The 20,082-nt window shown below is 38.2% G+C and overlaps 1 protein-coding gene across 1 annotated transcript; it reads left to right on the top strand.

Moving 5' to 3' along the window:
• The first annotated feature begins 4,442 nt into the window (after positions 1–4,442).
• LOC591396 (deleted in malignant brain tumors 1 protein-like) lies at positions 4,443–19,640 on the top strand. The gene is given in 17 exon segments (XM_030993953.1): positions 4,443–4,653; positions 9,672–9,847; positions 10,439–10,594; positions 11,043–11,190; positions 11,292–11,539; positions 12,817–13,177; positions 13,503–13,724; positions 13,727–13,822; positions 14,146–14,466; positions 14,789–15,109; positions 15,434–15,754; positions 16,079–16,399; positions 16,724–17,034; positions 17,359–17,689; positions 18,013–18,333; positions 18,631–18,984; positions 19,306–19,640. Coding segments are annotated over 17 exon segments (4,413 nt in total). The 5' UTR covers positions 4,443–4,583.
• The last annotated feature ends 442 nt before the right edge of the window (positions 19,641–20,082 follow it).

Below are 20,082 nucleotides of genomic sequence, written 5' to 3'. Positions count from 1 at the left end.
GACGAGTTGCTCTACGTTGGATGCTTTCTAATCTGTCACATAGATTACGATTGACAGGGAACCAGGCTGGTATACCAAATTCAAAAGCGGAAGAACAAGTGATTTTATACAGGCAAAGTAGGGCGGTGATGAGAGACCCCCAGAAACGGAGTGATGAGTAACATACGATTTGCACGTGAGACAACCATAATCCAACATGTGAATCCACTTCAGGTTAATGGTTATGATTATTCCAAGATATTTCGTTTTCTGGACAATTTCAATTGGCTGATATCAAGAAGTAAGCAGGCGGGTCAACCTTGTGCGCGCTGCAGATATTCTCATCACTTTCGTTTTGGAGACATTTAGAGACATACGGTTAGATAAGTGCCAATTAGAGATTTTAGTGAGATCATTTTGCAAGGTAATTGATATATAACAATATATCGCTCTAATTTAGTTTCCTAATTTCATTCTTTCCTTTTAACCGGTTCTTGACATATTGCAGGATGAAGGAGGAGGATGGTTTCCTTATTTTTGTTGAGTCACGCTGTATTATACACACTTGAAATGTTAGCATATTGTGTTTGAAAGTTGTAGTGAACCGGTTTATTCATGTGAATTTCGTTTATTTCCTTCAAAGATTCACGGAAGTCTGAACACTAAACCAGTGACAAATTATTGTCCCCTTTTCAAATGACGAATGAGGAACTCAAATAGGACATCCTGATAAATTAGTGGTTTAGACATTGATAAAAAAAAGGCACTGGTATTTTTATGCATGATAATTATGTTAACTCTAAAGCACTTTGAATACATACACATATATACCATACAGCGTCATGCCTAGAACATCTGTAGTTAAAAATGAGACATTAAGTAGACATGGTCATTAGCAGGACAGTTTCGAGTCCCGTTAACGATTGTACAAAGAACTGCGCATTCTACTAATACGTTTGTAGGCAGAGGAAAATAAAAAACCTCCCAAGAAACAAAAGGTTCTATCATTAATCATTAGTTTAATTAGTTATCTTGTTTTGAATTCAGGGTTAGGGTTAGGGTTATGGTAATATACCCGTTTTTATGATTCCAGTTTAATGTAATATTAAGGGTTATATATATATTTATACATATAATGATTTAAACAGTTGAAATGAAATCCTTGATAGCTTACTTATTCACTGTGACAAGTTTTAATTTTATTTCTTCAAGTAGGGAATATAAAATTGCAAGTGCAAGAAAGTAAGTATTTACAACAATGCATATTAGCGCATTGCGCTGCAACGGAATAGTCATATTATGTTTTTTATAAATATTATATAGCCTATACAGTAGGTTTGCGGGTGCACCATGTGAGAGAGAGAGAGTTGAGGAGTCCTGAAAAGGACTCTGACTCGGTAATCTTTCTTGGGGGTGTGTAGTCCTGAAAAGGACTGTTGTTATCTTTCTTAGCATATAGTTCTAAGGAGAACTATAGCGCTAGGAGAGGGTAAAGATGGTAAACAAAAAGTATACATAACTGTCTATTAATATCTGACCCTCATAATTATGTACATAAGCAACGACAACACTATATCATAATTTCATGAAGGTTATTGTCAAGTGTCAATGTCTGCACTTTTCTTCTAGTAAGTAGAACTAAGCATGGTTAAAATTGTATTGCTTCCCTGTGGAAGTACCAAATACTTTTATCTATTTCCTGCACAGGGGTTTCGATGCCAAGAGTGCTTTGACAAACCCGATGTTTTCCTTTCTTCCTTGGACTCTTGGCCACGTCGTCCTATTCTCACACAATTTATATTTGGATCAGTAATAACGATAAACTCAAAAAGGGAAAATGAAATTTTAGGGATATCCGGGTTCACCAATAGCTTGTGAACCCACAAAGTTCCGGCCTCGGAAAATTTGTCAGAAGGCAATGGAGACTGATATGTCAGCAGGCGCGTACGCAGGGGGGTTTAGGGGGTTAAACCCCCTCCTTTGGTATTTTTATGTGTGTATTTTTAAGAAACCCCCCTAAACCCCCCCTTTGTTTTTTGTTTTTTTTAATTATACAAAAAAAAATTATGCCCATGGCTGACCTAAAAAAGATGACCTTACCCCCCAACGTAGAAAATGTCAAATTATCAAAGTGTCCTCTTACCCCCCCCCCCCCGCTTATTCAGCGGCTGGCTGAGTCATTGCGATTTTTTGGGGACCAAAAAAAAAAAAAAAAAAAAGTGTCATCTTACCCCCCCCCCCCCCCTCCCCCGCTTATGCAGCGGCTGGCTGAGTCGTTGCGAATTTTTCGGCCCGATTTCAAAATGTTGAAACCCCCCCCCCCCCCCTTGAAAAAATCCTGCGTACGCCACTGTATGTCAGTCTCATGGGTTGTCGGTCCATGTAACCTCGGAAATCTTTTCAAAAGGCTTATGATGCCGATATTGTCGATCACGTTGGCTGCAACTGAAATTTTGCCATTATTCAAGGGAAATGTTTTTTTGAACTGTGTACCCACTTCCTTTCATTGTGTTGGTGTATACCACCGAAAACGTAATACAACAGTGTGATGACAAAGAAAGAATGTGAAAGTGTGTTGACAAAACAATTTATGTGCTGTATAACATCCATAAAAAAGATCCGGCCGAATACAATTTAAAAAAGGAGAATGATGAAGATGTTGATTCTTATGACGATGGTGATAATAATGATGATGATAATAATACTAACAATCATAATGATATTAATAACTATATTGATAATAATAATAACAACAATGATAACAATGATAATAATCACAATAATGATAATAATGATGACAAATAAGATAAATGATAATGTATAGTACATTGATGAAATGTATAGGGTCTACCATTTATCGATGTACGAATATTCGGAAAATAAATGAACCCTCAGAAGAGCTTGTGGAAGAGCGGCAGATACAGATTTTGAAGGGGTTCTGGTTAGAGTTAAACTCAGTGCAGGCACATTCAGCAGTAAATTATCTAGATTATTTTGAATTATATAAAATATATTTATACGTCGTGTATACGGGTGCATATTTCTCGTTTTTCTTTATTCATTTTGAATCAAAATTTAATCATCAAACTTGGGCTCAGTTCTTTGTTCTTTTTAATCTAAATTTTAACTCTATATTTTAATAACTCACTCCCTCTCTGCTGCACCAAATATTGTCCAATACCCACTGTCAATTCTTACAACATTTTTTTTTTAATGTAACAACCACAACTGAAAAAAAAATCATCATTATTGTTAAGCTCACAAGTAAACAATTGTTATAATGTTACCAACACATTAAAGATAAAGATGAGTTCTGTTAAAAAAAAAATTGAATTCTCACAGAATCAAACGAACTTACACTGAATGTTCAAGATTACAAATTAATGTCATTTGCCAAACAATTTTGTTAGAAAATGTATACTGGCTGAGTAATGAGCATAGAAAGATTAGGAAATCAAGGTTAGTAGCCCCGACACCATTTGTGTATAGTCACATATACATATTTTGTGCACAGTGCTTGTTACTTTACCAAGACTGGGCCAAATTTATTCTGATTTTGATACAATAAATAGGGTTATATGCTGCCCGAGCCATGACGACCTTCGAGCAGGAAGGTGCCCGAACATTGTAATATCATCATGATTTTTTTTTTTTTTTTTTTTGGGGGGGGGGATATTCATGGACCTCGCAGCCTGAAACTATCCCGTTTCTAAATTTTGCGAGGGCGGAAAAAGGCACTTTATTATCTCTGAAATGTTATTTCCTCGTCAAAATACCCCCAAATGAAAAAATATCCGGGCAATTTGCGGTCTCTGATACTTTATTTTCATTATGTTAACGTTATTCCATAATATATCTTTAATTTAACTAAACTTTTCTCTCTGTGGCACCCGGTTGTAAAATGAAACGGTCACTGCCTCTGTTTACCATATTTCTTTTCTTTTTTGCTGCACACTGCATCAATGACGCAGACCTAATCACATCACCCTTTAGCATTTTCGATAATCGTGTTATACACCTCTTATAACAGATTTTATTTAAGACTTAAAAATGTTGTTCCCACATTACTGATTCACCTAATACATGTAGCAATTTGAAGAGCATTTTCGAGCAATCTATTTCATTATTGAGTCACGTTCTTTTTCCTTTTTCCTAATTTTCTCCCAGCGCTCTCCTTTTGGGTTGCAATTGTTGTCACATCAAGACATCCCATAACATAGCTATGCAAACTAGGGGGGGGGGGTTAATGGCTGGGCCGCTTAAATCTGAACCTTTGGTCCGCCCCAACTAAGTCAAATGGTCTATCGACGCCCCTAGAGTGAACCGACCGAGAATAGCCCAGCATTGTTTGGAAATTGAAGGCCAATATAGCTGGAGGGATTTCCCCATGAATAACACTCTTCCTCATTATTAGCGACGATGAATACGCATGTCAGGACTATGTTTTTTCACTTCCACTTCCCAACAATCTGGCTAATCGAATGCATCTCGTTCTACTTTTGTCGTCCACTGATGCGAACTTTGTTGGATTGTCATTCTTACTGTCATCTTTACTGTCGCTTTATTTCATCATTGATTGTTGTTCGAATTGAAAGGCAGAACAAATGATGATTCAAGTCGAACATTTCTATGTAGGCCGTATTTTATTTCTGTCGCTTTGTCTATGCCAAAGGGGTAAGTAAATCGATAACTGCGGGTTCAGAAGCAGCTCGTGATTGCTTGCTCATTTCAAAGTAACACTGTTTTTCATTGCATGATATTCTTCAAATGCAAGTTTGAAGCCTACATAATATTTATAGACATTATTTGCGTGCCAAGGAACTATGAGAATGTGAAAAGGAAAGTTGTCAACTAATGATCAGTTATACCTCGGAACTTATTTTCTGATGTGTAATTTGTTTATATTTAAAAAATATTTTCTATAATTTATACTGATCTACACAGTGGCCTCTTTTCTTTGAGTGGTTGTTACCCCGCTGTGAGACTCGACTATAGTTACAAAAGATACTTCAACGGTGGACCTACCAATGATATCATTTCTGTGCATTGATTCAACGGAGTTTTTACTCTGTAGCACACACAAAGATTACTAAAATATCGACCTCAGTTTAGACTTAAACGGTAAACCACTTATTCGAGATTTTAAGCATGCTCCCTGAATAGTAGTTATGGGTCCACACCGTAGATTTGAGAAATTGTGATCTTATGAAATCCTGGATTTTATTCTTCAAACACCCCAACTATTTCAATAATGGGGATCTTGTCACGTCGTCACACACGTTTCTTTGTTTATGATTTTATAGCATTTTGTCCTTGAAATATCCAAGGAAGCTGGATTGTCGTTCGCAAGATCACCAGGAAAATTGCCCTTTTTAAACAATTTATTGAAAGTAATGAATAGCAATGACATTTCGGATGAGCCCCCAGGTCTATTTAGAAAAAGCTGCATGGAACTCACTTGGGATTGAACTTACAAAAAAAAAATAGTGTTTTTAAAGAGTGCCTTTGTGTATTTCTGTACAGGCGCTATGATACAAACATACTCGTGATATAAGGAATTTCATAACTGACACCAATGTAGTGTTTGGGGTCGCAGAGAAAATACAGATTTGGATCAAGTTGTATGATAATAATAGTGGGTTCTTGTATAGCGCTCATGTCAGTCAGATTTGACAATAGAAATAGTAGAGCCCTCTAGAACTGAAATAAAAGAATCGAGTTTGATGTTCAGAACAAGATGGAGAGAGGAAAAGAGATTGATAAATTGAGGAGGAGGATGGAAAAGATAGAGATAGAGTAAGCAAGAGATAAAGAGAGAGAGAGAGAGAGAGTGTGTGTGTGTGTGTGAGACAGTGAGTGAAGAGAGAGAGAGAGAGAGAGAGAGAGAAGTTGGGGGGGGGGGGTGTGACAAGGGAGACAGATGAAAAAGAGATAATTCGAAAGTGTAAAACTCAACTTTGAAAAGCAGGTTTGGAAGAAAATGTCTTGTAATAATATTATAAAAAATGACTGTTAACCCAGTTTTTGTTACAGCTTTGATCATGGTTGTATTATTGGTCATATGATACACGGTTCTAGGACACCCCCAGACAACTGACCCCGGTCAACTACTACCGGACAACCACCCCATATAACTACCCCTACGACAACAATCCTCTAGGACAACTACCCCCTACGACAACCATCCTCTAGGACAACTACCCCCTACGACAACCATCCTCTAGTACAACTACCCTCGCACAACTATACTAGGGGGTTGTTGTCTGGGGGTCGTTGTCCGGGGGTAGTTGTCCGGGGGTAGTTATCCTAGGGAGTAGTTGTCCTAGGGGGTAATTGTCTTGGGGGTAGTTGTCCGGAGGTAGTTTTCTTGGAGGGTAGTCGTCCTAGAGGGTGGCTGCCCTAGGGGGTAGTTGACTGGGGGTGGTTATCCGGGGGTGGATGTGTAGGGGGTAGGTGTCCGGATACGATGATACATAGCTGACACTTTTTCTGAGTAAAGATGAAAGAACAATGAAAAACGGTGTTTTTCAAAGTGGTTTTAAAGAAGAGAACTAGTGTATTAGCACAATGGGAATTGCTCTATTAATTAGACATCAAATGCTGATAATTCCTTCCAATTAGGTTCCAAATGTATATGATATATAATATCAAATTTGCAAACGTTTATGCCGTTATAAAAACAACGGGTAGAAATGAATCTGAGCGCCAAGATAAGCAAAAGTAATCCTGGTTACTTCCATCAAGATATCTGCTTCTCCTTTAACTTGTTTACAGTCCAATTAAACTTTAGTTTTTCGTTTAAGAACTCTTCCTTGTATTGTTTATATAATTATCAATTCCACTGTTATGTCTGACGAAAGGGATATTAATAAGCATACAACTGGGATCTTGAATAACAACGCAAATGGTTCCTTATAAATGCGAATGCTGGGGAGAAATGACAGTGGCGTAACGTGGGATTGTATATTGAAGCGAGGGGGGGGGGGGAATCTGACTAGAAAGATAACGGACGATGGAGAAGGAAAAAGGCAATCGATCAAGTGAAGGATGTAGGGTGCGATCGCCTTTTATTCTGACCATAATGATGACGATGACAATAATAATAATAATAATAGTGATAGTTATTTGTATGTAATAATATATAATGATATATAATAATAATAATAGTAGTAGTAATACTGATAATGATGATGACGATATAGTAATGGTACTAATATTTCATTGTAGCACCAGACAGCTTCTCCAGTGAGGACAATGGTAAAGAATATGGGCCTATTTAAAATTCATTTGATTTTCGGGAAATTAAACAAAAATAGGTGGGGTCTACATAAACAACATACATGTTAATTCCAATGATCATATTAAGAATTGACTGCCAAATCGCGAATCTGAATGCCTGGGATCACCTTTCAGCCATTCCTGACGAATTTGAGTGAATCTTCGCACACGTGCCTATAGACGGAATGAATTTCCGACGCTTAATTGAATGATAGTCTCTACCTTCAAATGGTGCATACGATAAACTGAAAGAATGTTCCATCAAATGGACTGAAAAAACATTGCGAAATTGACGGGGAAAGCCTTGCTCGGTAAACTTGTTCTTCATTGAAGCAAGTGGATTGTATATTTTGTATTTATAACATTATAAAATGTCATTTTTTATTAATTAATAACACTACGTACACTTTCAAAGATAATGGTGAAACCAGTTTTCACCATGGGTTATATTATTAGTAACAACTTGTATGCATGTGGTAATGCCTACTAATATTCCCCTTTAAACTTGCTAATGTTGACTTCTGCGTCGATTGAGGAAGTGTCGAGTTCAAAAGATCAAGGAGAGTGTTCCTATATGTAGCATTATCAATCACGAGGGACCTAAATATAGGTGTAATATTATACTTCGTGGAACATAATGAACGAAATGATAACAACGATATTGGCAACGTTTATGAACCCTGCACACGATATTGGCATCGTTTATGGACCCAGCACGCAAGCTTCCTACATTCATCGCACTTCCTCATTTCATTTTTGGGGGGTGTATTACACTCCACTTGTCATTTTCTTCCTCCTTTATACACATGTCACAAAATATGCATCATTTGTTTGTTTGATGATGATTGTTTAATCCCACTGCGGAAAAAAAAATCATGGACATGCTTGTAAGTAAAGCCACCATCACACCAAACTAGTTCTCACTACGTTCTGGAACCGTTCTAGAAAATCGTAAAATGGGTTGAGGACGGGGCAAATTGTGTAAATAATGTCTATAATACGATCCTAGTTCGTTCATAAACAGTCCTCAATACGTCCATCTCGTCTGTACCCCGTCCACAGTCAGTTCATATCAAGTTCAGACCGGGCAAATCTGCCATTTCCATGCAGTCCAAGCCAGTCCGTAGTCAGTTTAAACCCATTATTAACTAGTTCCACCTCGTTCCCAATACGTCCAAACCCATTATAACTAGTTCACCACTAGTTTTTAACCCGACCACCCCGTTCAGAGACAGTTCAACTCGTCCTCATCTCGTTCTTAGTGCGTTCGAACGCGCTCCTAGAGCGTGTGCAATCCCGTCCAAGCTCGGGAGCTATAAAAACCCAGCGCGTTCTCGCCATTCCTCATTCCGTTCAACTTCAACGCAAATAATTACATTTGTGGGGGCAATGGCCAATGTGGGAAGGAAAATCGGATCATACATATTAACGGGCACAAACGTATTGGTCACAGCCTCGACGAGACCTAATCCTAAATGAATTAAGTGTTTTGCTGTATGTTTTTATTTTTCCTCCTGGTTTTGGTTTGGAAATCCCAGCTCTCACTTACAGCTTTGGTAAGAGGGATATCACTCAGATAAATGTACATCCAAGTCATATCTGAGTTAAGTACGTCAACGTTTATAAAGAGATTCTCCCTTCAAGTTTGGTCAGCTTTCATACAAGAAAATCAATGAACTCATTTAGATATTGTGGAAAAGTGGACTCTTTAAGCAAATTTCATGAGCGTTTGCGTTGCAAGCAAGTTACAACGACGTCATGTAGTTGTGGATAAGACTATACATACTTTGTCCTCTGCCACATTGAGAGGTTTTTTAAAGGTAATACAAAGTTTTGGGAATTTTGAAAATTGGGTGGATAGTGATTCTTTACAATTTTGATATATTTGGATGCCCATGTCGATGTATCATACGCACTAGACAATTTAGTCCCTAAAACACTTCTGCTTTCGAGAAAAATTGAATATAAAAATTTACCGGTGCTCCCGGTAAATTTTGAATAGCGACTACGGCCGTACAATGGTAGCTGCGACCATGAAAATCTCAGAATATGTAGTTGTGATATATAATTTCCAAACGGGAATAGCTAATCGGTCGATTCTAGTCAAGAAACATTGTTTTATAGCTTAATTACTATCTTGGCCTCAAGAGGGAGCTTTACAACATAAAGAGTTTATTATCTAAAATTTCACAACTTTAGACTCGATTTCAACTGCGACAACGATTACAAAATATTGTAAAATCGCATATGCTTCCAATATGTTCATTTGAACCAAATTCATGACCCCATTCCAAAACTTTGTTTTACCTTTAAGAAGTCTGGCGTATAACGGGAGGCCGTGATATTTTTGTTAACTATCTGCGCATTCTCTGAAACAACTACAATTTAAAATTAATATCAAATTCTACCAACAGGAGCGTTGCAGAATGTTCCTCCTCCCGGGGTTCCTCTGGGTATGGAAAGTGGAGCCATCCCGGATTCAAGCCTGACAGCATCTTATGTACATCCGGGATTAGGCCCCGAGAGAGCACGCCTGAACACAGGTACAGCCTGGTTTGGAGGTATTACTAGCACTCAACAATGGATCCAGGTAAGATCGGTCCGCCTTTCTCTCTCGTCTCCCGATACATATTAATAAGCCTTTTCGTAGTTAGCACATGGGTCAAATGACCCCAAATATCCACAGATGTTTTACTCATGGAGAAGTCCCACTTTGGGTATTTTAGAATAATCAATGCCAAGTCATGTATGTGCTTCATGAAAAGCTTTTGTTTGCCCTCTTGTATCATAGAATGTACCGTAGGTGCACACATGAATAATAGGGACTTTTAGATTTGCGTGGACTGATACGTGTGACGTCCATTCAAGGCAGTGTATTAAAAGGACTTCGACTGTAGCAATCCACATTGTCTTCGTGCAAATCTAAAAGTCCCTAATGATTCAGAACATGAGCATGTATTCCTGTCGGTGGGTTTTACAATTTTATCAGAAATTACCTTTATCTGCCCATGCGCAGATAGTATTTACGAAAAGGCTTATTGGCAGACAAAAACCTCTAGGAATAGGAATTAAAACAGAATGCCGATTAAAATTATATAATGATTATTTGCTTTTGTCCTAATGTTACAAGTTCATTTCAATATATTGGGAAAAGGTGTATGTTATTATTCGTCTTTCCAAGGTTGACCTGTCTACTACTTATCGCATCACTGGAGTTGCAATACAAGGTCGTCAAAACATTAACCAATGGGTTACAAGCTTTAAGGTAGCATGCAGCATAGACGGTATTACGTTCGATATAGTACAAGACGCCCTCAGCGAGCCCGTAGCCGATAAGGTAGGTGTCAATTTCCTGTATCCTAAGAAGTAAGAAACAAAACAAAGCATCAAACAAACGAGCAAGAAAAATTGCATCCAAATATAACAATTTTGTCAATGGTTTATACAATAATTAATGACAAGTAGTAATGAAAAGAAAAAGATATTATGCTTTTATTTAGTATTTCTGTCCCAGGACTTCAAATGTTCTCTCTTTCTTACTGCCTCTGCCCTACCTTCTTTTTCCCCTCTATATGAATATATCTTTATATGTATGTATGTATGTTGTAAACAAATTATTATCATTAAGTAAGAATAAATCGATGTCACGTCCTCGTATATACCCCTTCCCCAGCGACCCATTGTGTACATTGTTGTTTTATGTAGAGATTAAAAGAAATTCAGATTCATTTGTTTGTTATGAGATATGTTGAAATAGTATTGCATGTTCTTTGGATTTCTTTAAGGTCTTCGTGGGCAATACGGACGCTAACACGGTGGTGTATAACACATTGCCCTCGGTTAAAGTATGCCAGTATGTACGTCTGCTACCAATCAGATATCATGCCGCGCCTATGCTACGTATTGAACTATATGGAGAAGGACCAGTACGAGGTTGGTTTCACATTAAAACTACTCCACCATCGTTATAAGGGTGTTATGGGTCAGATGAATTAACTTTGGGAATATAAAAAATTCTTCAATCTTAACCATAGAAAATCTGGAAGCAGGACTGATCATCTCTTTACTTCATGGTAATGCACCGGGAGGAGGTCTCGTTCTCATAGATGATGGTTCAAGCATGGGGCTTCTATGCGCGGATTCTTGGAATCTCCAGAGCGCTCAGGTGGTTTGTCGTTTGCTCGGCTTCATTGGGATTGAATCATTCACTCAACGTGACTTCACAGATTCTGGCTTGTATGACTTTGCTGAAGATGACATCGCATTTGGACGACACTATATTGTGAATTTTGATGCAACAATTGTGGAAGTTTGCAGGCATCTCTTTTAGGTAGTAGAACATAGCATTACCATCTTCCACTAACAAGGTCTTGTCAGTATAGTTGGAGGTTGCGAGTTCTCTACATCCTTCAGGAGCTAGTGTAGGCCCTTAAATTTATCTGTCTTAGCAAAGAAGTTTTCTCACGAAATAATAATTCATAATAATAACTTTTACAGGGGGGGGGGGGGGGGCTTACACCCTACAAGCTCTGCTTTTTAGTCGGCCCTCCTTCCCTTTCAATTTCATGTTTATTTTTGTTAATGTATTGTCTTGTGCAAACTGATCTATATGTATATGTATATGAATATGTGAATATTTTAAAATGTACCATCATTGTAAATATGAACAATTCAAAGAGGAAAAATAAATGAAATGAATTGAATTGAATTGAATAAGGAACGGGGGTCAAAGAATATTCATGGTTTCCCGTAGATCAAGTCGGCTGCCAGAACTTTGTGCCTTTACCGTCAGCTGGAAACCAATGTTCCTTTGTTGCTTGTACTCTATTACTTCTCGTTGGTCTCTGCCACGGTTTTGAGCTTCCGGTTCTTGATGGGGTCAGAGAACGATGTCTTTTTCTCTAATTGCTCTTTGATGAACATCTCTTTCTGGTTTTCCCTGTGGTAACTACATGCATGACATCTTTCTCAACCTCAGCTGGAACGCGGGCACTGGAAGAGAAAACATACAATCCATTCTTGTCATCAACATCAACGGATCGAGGAAGCTCTTTTCATCATGTATGGCCTTTTTTGTTTACACATCCCTCACTTTTCCTTATCTAAGTTGGTTGTTGCTCTCTGTGTTTATATCCACGGTGAGCATCAAACGTCATATCTGCATATGTTCGAGCCCACTTTTGATATGAACTGTAGTTTTCCATTATGCCAGAAAGGGATTTATCCGATAAAATGGACCCCAATGAACAAAATGACACACAAGAAGTAGGGTCATAGGGGGAGGGGGTGCACGGTAGCCCCCTTTGGCCCACGGACTTTTGTATATAAAGTCATTTTGGTCGATTCCGCAAAGAAAACTTTGAACGTAATTCCCGTATTTTATATGACATGTTGAGTATCATAATAGAAATCATGAGTGGAGTAACTTGTGGTAAAAGGGGTAGTTCTGGACTTGACAAACACGTGGACGTTCTTAACAGTAATGATTATGAATATATATCATTCAGACAAAACAATCGAAAGTAGCCATGATTATCTGAATTATAATTTGTAAAAAAGGAAAAAAAGTCAATAAGAACAAATGATTTCCTCTTGTTACATGGTGAAGTACGTCTTGTGGAAGGCACCTCGGATTCTGAAGGCCGTGTGGAGGTCAGCTACAACGGAGAATGGGGAACTGTTTGTGATAATGGTTGGGATACAAACGACGCCAGCGTGGTCTGTCGATCTCTCGGTTTTGCTGGTGCTCTTGAAGCTGTATCATCAGCTGGATTCGGCCAAGGCACTGGAACCATCGTCCTTGATGACGTCAATTGCTCTGGAGAAGAATCGAGTCTCTTTGAATGCTCGAATCTAGGTCTTGGAGTCAATAACTGTGGCCATTCAGAAGATGCTGGAGTTCGTTGTCTAGTGCTTGGAGGTATATTTAAATGAATCATTGTTTATAAAGTCATTTTGGTTGATTCCGCAAAGTAAACTTTGAATGTAATTCCTGCGTTCTATATGTCATATTGAGTATCATGATAGTTATATATTCCCAGTATATCACAAAATCTGAGTGGAGTAACTTGTGGTAAAAGTGGTAGTTCTGGACTTTTCATAAACATGTACGTTATTTACAGTAACGATTATGAATATACATCATTCAGATAAAACACTTGAAAGTTGCAATGATTATCTGAATTATAATTTTAAAAAAGAAGAAATAAAAGTCAATAAGAACAAGTAATTCCCTCTTGTTACAGATGGTGAGGTACGTCTTGTGGGAGGCACCTCGGATTATGAAGGCCGTGTAGAGGTCAGCTACAACAGAGAATGGGGAACTGTTTGTGATGATGGTTGGGATATAAACGATGCCAGCGTGGTCTGTCGATCTCTCGGTTTTGCTGGTGCTCTTGAAGCTGTATCATGGGCTGGATTCGGCCAAGGCACTGGAACCATCGTCCTTGATTACGTCAATTGCTCTGGAAAGAATCGAATCTCTTTGAGTGCTCGAATCGAGGTCTTGGAGTCAATACCTGTGGCCATTCAGAAGATGCTGGAGTTCGTTGTCAAGTGCTTGAAGGTATGTTTAAATGAGTTATTGTTAAAAAAGTCATATTGGTCAGTTTCGTAAAGTAAAACTTTTGATGTGATTTCTGTGTTCTATATGACATGTTGAGTATCATGATAGTGATAATTATTATTTCATCGAGAATCTGAGTGGAGCAACTTGTGGTGAAAATGGTAGTCCTAAACTTGACATACACATGTACGTTATTAACTATAAAGGTTATGAATATATGTCATTCAGATAAAACAATCGAAAGTTCCAGTGATTATTTGAATTAAAATTTAAAAACAAGGAAATAAAAGTCAATAAAAACAAATCATTTCCTCTTGTTACAGATGGTGAAATACGTCTTGTGGGAGGCACCTCGGTTTCTGAAGGCCGTGTAGAGGTCAGCTACAACGGAGAATGGGGAACTGTTTGTGATGATGGTTGGGATACAAACGATGCCATCGTGGTCTGTCGATCTCTCGGTTTTGCTGGTGCTCTTGAAGCTGTGTCATCGGCTGGATTCGGCCAAGGCACTGGAACCATCGTCCTTGATGACGTCAATTGCTCTGGAAACGAATCGATTCTCTTTGAATGCTCGCATCGAGGTCTTGGAGTCAATAACTGTGGCCATTCAGAAGATGCTGGAGTTCGTTGTCCGGTACTTGAAGGTATGTATAGATGAGTTATTGTTAATAAAGTCAAGTTGGTTGATTTCGAAAAGTATACTTTGAATGTAATTCCTACGTTCTATAAGACATGTTGAGTAACATGGTAGTTATATTTCTTAGTATTCCACGAAATCTATATAAAGTCACTCATGGTAAAAGTGGTAGTTCTGGACTTTTCATAAACGTGTTCGTTCTTAACAGTGATGATTATGAAAATACATCATTCATACGAAACAATGGAGTTGCAATGATTATCTTAATTATAATTTTTTTTTTAAAGGAAATAAAATTAATAAGAACAAATCATTTCCTCTTGTTACAGATGGTGAGGTACGTCTTGTAGGAGGCACCTCAGATTCTGAAGGCCGTGTAGAGGTGAGCTACAACGGAGAATGGGGAACTGTTTGTGATGATGGTTGGGATACAAACGATGCCAGCGTGGTCTGTCGATCTCTCGGTTTTGCTGGTGCTCTTGAAGCTGTATCATCGGCTGGATTCGGCCAAGGCACTGGAACCATCGTCCTTGATGACGTCAATTGCTCTGGAAACGAATCGAGTCTTTTTGAATGCTCGCATCGAGGTCTTGGAGTCAATAACTGTGGCCATTCAGAAGATGCTGGAGTTCGTTGTCCGGTACTTGAAGGTATGTATAGATGAGTTATTGTTAATAAAGTCAAGTTGGTTGATTTCGCAAAGTATACTTTGAATGTAATTCCTACGTTCTATATGACATGTTGAGTAACATGGTAGCTATATTTCTAAGTATTCCACGAAATCTGTATGAAGTAACTCATGGTAAAAGTGGTAGTTCTGGACTTTTCATAAACGTATTCGTTCTTAACAGTGATGATTATGAAAATACATCATTCATATGAAACAATCGAAAGTTGCAATGATTATCTAAATTATAATTTTTTTTTAAAGGAAATAAAAGTCAATAAGAACAAGTAATTTCCTCTTGTTACAGATGGTGAGGTACGTCTTGTGGGAGGCACCTCGGATTCTGAAGGCCGTGTAGAGGTAAGCTACAACGGAGAATGGGGAACTGTTTGTGATGATGGTTGGGATACAAACGATGCCAGCGTGGTCTGTCGATCTCTCGGTTTTGCTGGTGCTCTTGAAGCTGTATCATCGGCTGGATTCGGCCAAGGCACTGGAACCATCGTCCTTGATGACGTCAATTGCTCTGGAAACGAATCGAGTCTCTTTGAATGCTCGCATCGAGACCTTGGAGTCAATAACTGTGGCCATTCAGAAGATGCTGGAGTTCGTTGTCCGGTACTTGAAGGTATGTGTAGATGAGTTATTGTTAATAAAGTCAAGTTGGTTGATTTCGCAAAGTATACTTTGAATGTAATTCCTACGTTCTATATGACATGTTGAGTAACATGGTAGTTATATTTCTTAGTATTCCACGAAATCTGTATGGAGTAACTCATGGTAAAAGTGGTAGTTCTGGATTTTTCATAAATGTGTTCGTTCTTAACAGTGATGATTATGAAAATACATCATTCATAGGAAACAATCGAAAGTTGCAATGATTATCTTAATTATAATTTTTTTTTAAAGGAAATTAAAGTCAATAAGAACAAATGATTTCCTCTTGTTACAGATGGTGAGGTACGTCTTGTGGGAGGCACCTCGGATTCTGAAGGCCGTGTAGAGGTAAGCTACAACGGAGAATGGGGAACTGTTTGTGATGATGGTTGGGATACAAACGATGCCAGCGTGGTCTGTCAATCACTCGGTTTTGGTGGTGCTCTGGAAGCAGTCTCATCAGCTTCATTCGGCCAAGGCACTGGAACCATCGTTTTTGATGACGTTAATTGCTTTGGAATCGAATCGAGTATCTTTGAGTGCTCGAATCGAGGTCTTGGAGTCAATAACTGTGGCCATTCAGAAGATGCTGGAGTTCGTTGTCTAGTGCTTGAAGGTATGTTAAAATGAGTTATTGTTAAAAAAGTCATTTTGGTCCGTTTCGTAAAGTGAAACTTTTAATGCAATTCATGCGTTCTATATGACATGTTGAGTATCATGATAGTTATATTTCTTAGTATTCCACGAAATCTGAGTGGGGTAACTTGTGGTAAAAGTGGTAGTTCTGGACTTTCTATAAACGTGTACGTTCTTAACAGTGATGATTATGAATGTACATCATTCAGATAAAACAATCGAAAGTTGCAATGATATGTGAGTTATAATTTTTAAAAAATGGAAATAAAAGTCAATAAGAACAAATAATTTCCTCTTGTTACAGATGGTGAGGTACGTCTTGTGGGAGGCACCTCGGATTCTGAAGGCCGTGTAGAGGTAAGCTACAACGGAGAATGGGGAACTGTTTGTGATGATGGTTGGGATACAAACGATGCCAGCGTGGTCTGTCAATCACTCGGTTTTGCTGGTGCTCTTGAAGCTGTATTATCGGCTGGATTCGGCCAAGGCACTGGAACCATCGTCCTTGATGACGTCAATTGCTCTGGAAACGAATCGAGTCTCTTTGAATGCTCGCATCGAGGACTTGGAGTCAATAACTGTGGCCATTCAGAAGATGCTGGAGTTCGTTGTCCGGTAATTGAAGGTATATTTAGATGAGTTATTGTTAATAAAGTCAAGTTGGTTGATTTCGCAAAGTATATTTTGAATGTAATTCCTGCGTTCTATATGATATGTTGAGTATCATGGTAGTTATATTTCTTAGTATTTCATTAAATTTGAGTGGAGTAACTTGTGGTAAAAGAGGTAGTTCTGGACTTTTTATAAACGTGTACGTTTTTAACAGTGATGTGTATGAATATACATCATTCATATAAAACAATCGAAAGATACAATGATTATCTGAATTATAATTTTAAAAAAGAGAGAAATAAAAGTCATAAGAACAAATAATTTCCTCTTGTTACAGATGGTGAGGTACGTCTTGTGGGAGGCACCTCGGATTCTGAAGGCCGTGTAGAGGTGAGCTACAACGGAGAATGGGGAACTGTTTGTGATGATGGTTGGGATACAAACGATGCCAGCGTGGTCTGTCGATCTCTCGGTTTTGCTGGTGCTCTTGAAGCTGTATCATCGGCTGGATTCGGCCAAGGCACTGGAACCATCGTCCTTGATGACGTCAATTGCTCTGGAGAAGAATCGAGTCTCTTTGAATGCTCGCATCGAGGTCTTGGAGTCAATAACTGTGGCCATTCAGAAGATGCTGGAGTTCGTTGTCCGGTACTTGAAGGTATGCATAGATGATTTTTTGTTAATGAAGTCAAGTTGGTTGATTTCCCAAAGTATACTTTGAATGTAATTCTTACGTTCTATAAGACATGTTGAGTAACATGGTAGTTATATTTCTTAGTATTCCACGAAATCTGTATGGAGTAACTCATGGTAAAAGTGGTAGTTCTGGACTTTTCATTAACGTGTTCGTTCTTAACAGTGATGATTATGAAAATACATCATTCATATGAAACAATCGAAAGTTGCAATGATTATCTTAATTATAATTTTTTTTTAAGGAAATAAAAGTCAATAAGAACAAATGATTTCCTCTTGTTACAGATGGTGAGGTACGTCTTGTGGGAGGCACCTCGGATTCTGAAGGCCGTGTAGAGGTGAGCTACAACGGAGAATGGGGAACTGTTTGTGATGATGGTTGGGATACAAACGATGCCAGCGTGGTCTGTCGATCTCTCGGTTTTGCTGGTGCTCTTGAAGCTTTATCATCGGCTGGATTCGGCCAAGGCACTGGAACCATCGTCCTTGATGACGTTAATTGCTTTGGAATCGAATCGAGTATCTTTGAGTGCTCGAATCGAGGTCTTGGAGTCAATAACTGTGGCCATTCAGAAGATGCTGGAGTTCGTTGTCTAATGCTTGAAGGTATGTTAAAATGAGTTATTGTTAAAAAAAAAAATCATTTTGGTCCGTTTCGTAAAGTGAAACTTTTAATGCAATTGATGCGTTCTATATGACATGTTCAGTATAATGAAAGTAATTTTTTTTAGTATATCACGAAATCTGAGTGGAGTAATTTGTAGTAAAAGAGGTAGTTCTGGAGTTTTCTCTAACGTATACGTTCGTAACAGTAATGATTATGAATATACATCATTCAGATAAAACAATCGAAAGTTGCAATGATTATCTTAATTATAATTTTTTTTTTAAAGGAAATAAAAGTCAATAAGAACAAATTATTTCCTCTTGTTACATATGGTGAAGTCCGTCTTGTGGGAGGCACCTCGGATTCTGAAGGCCGTGTAGAGGTCAGATACAATGGAGAATGGGGAACTGTTTGTGATGATGGTTGGGATACAAACGATGCCATCGTGGTCTGTCGATCTCTCGGTTTTGCTGGTGCTCTTGAAGCTGTATCATCGGCTGGATTCGGCCAAGGCACTGGAACCATCGTCCTTGATGACGTCAATTGCTCTGGAATTGAATCCAGTCTCTCTGAATGCTCGAATCAAGGCCTTGGGGTGAATAACTGTAGCCATTCAGAAGATGCTGGAGTTCGTTGTCTTGTGCCTGAAGGTATGTTTAGATGACTTATTGGTTATAAAGTCATTTTGGATGATTCCGCAAAGTAAACTTTGAATGTAATTCCTGCGTTCTATATGACATGTTGAGTATCATGATAGTTATATTTCTTATTATATCACGAATCTGAATGAAGTAATTTATGTAAATGTAGTAGTTCTGGACTTTTCATAAACGCGTACGCTCATTACAGTGATGATTAGGAATATATATCATTCAGATAAAACAATTGAAAGTTGCAATGATTATCTGAATTATAATTTTTTTTAAAGAAAATAAAAGTCAATAAGAATAAATAAATTCCTCTTGTTACAGATGGTGAGGTACGTCTTGTGGGAGGCACCTCGGATTCTGAAGGCCGTGTAGAGGTGAGCTACAACGGAGAATGGGGAACTGTTTGTGATGATGGTTGGGATACAAACGATGCCATCGTGGTTTGTCGATCTCTCGGTTTTGCTGGTGCTCTTGAAGCTGTATCATCAGCTGGATTCGGCCCAGGCACTGGAACCATCGTCCTCGATGACGTCAATTGCTTTCGAAACGAATCGAGTCTCTTTGAATGCTCGCATCTAGGACTTGGAGTCAATAACTGTGGCCATTATGAAGATGCTGGAGTTCGTTGTCTAGTGCTTGACGGTATGTTTAAATGAGTTATTGTTAAAGAAGTCATATTGGTCAGTTTTGTAAAGTAAAACTTCTAATGTGATTTATGTGTTCCATATGTCATGTTGAGTATCATTATAGTGATAATTATTAGTTCATCGAGAAATCTGAGTGGAGCAACTTGTGGTGATTGATTCCGCAAAGTAAACTTTGAATGCATTTTGGTTGATTCCGCAAAGTAAACTTTAAATGCAATTCCTGCGTTCTGTATGACATGTTGAGTAATATATTTCATTTCATTTCATTTCATTCAACCAGTATAAAAAACAATTTACAATGAAAATACAATGTGCAATATACAACATAATGGTTAGGACCCCTAAGAAGCAGAAATCTGCTTGTAATCGAGGCCCTGCAAACAAACAATAACAAGATAATGCAAATTATAAATTAACAATAAAAAGTAAAAGACTTGAATAATACAAGTAC

This window comes from Strongylocentrotus purpuratus, unplaced genomic scaffold (genome assembly GCF_000002235.5).
Source record: "Strongylocentrotus purpuratus isolate Spur 01 unplaced genomic scaffold, Spur_5.0 spur5_contig_850, whole genome shotgun sequence".
NCBI lineage: Eukaryota > Metazoa > Echinodermata > Echinoidea > Camarodonta > Strongylocentrotidae > Strongylocentrotus > Strongylocentrotus purpuratus.
This window is presented reverse-complemented; position numbering and strand designations above follow the sequence as displayed.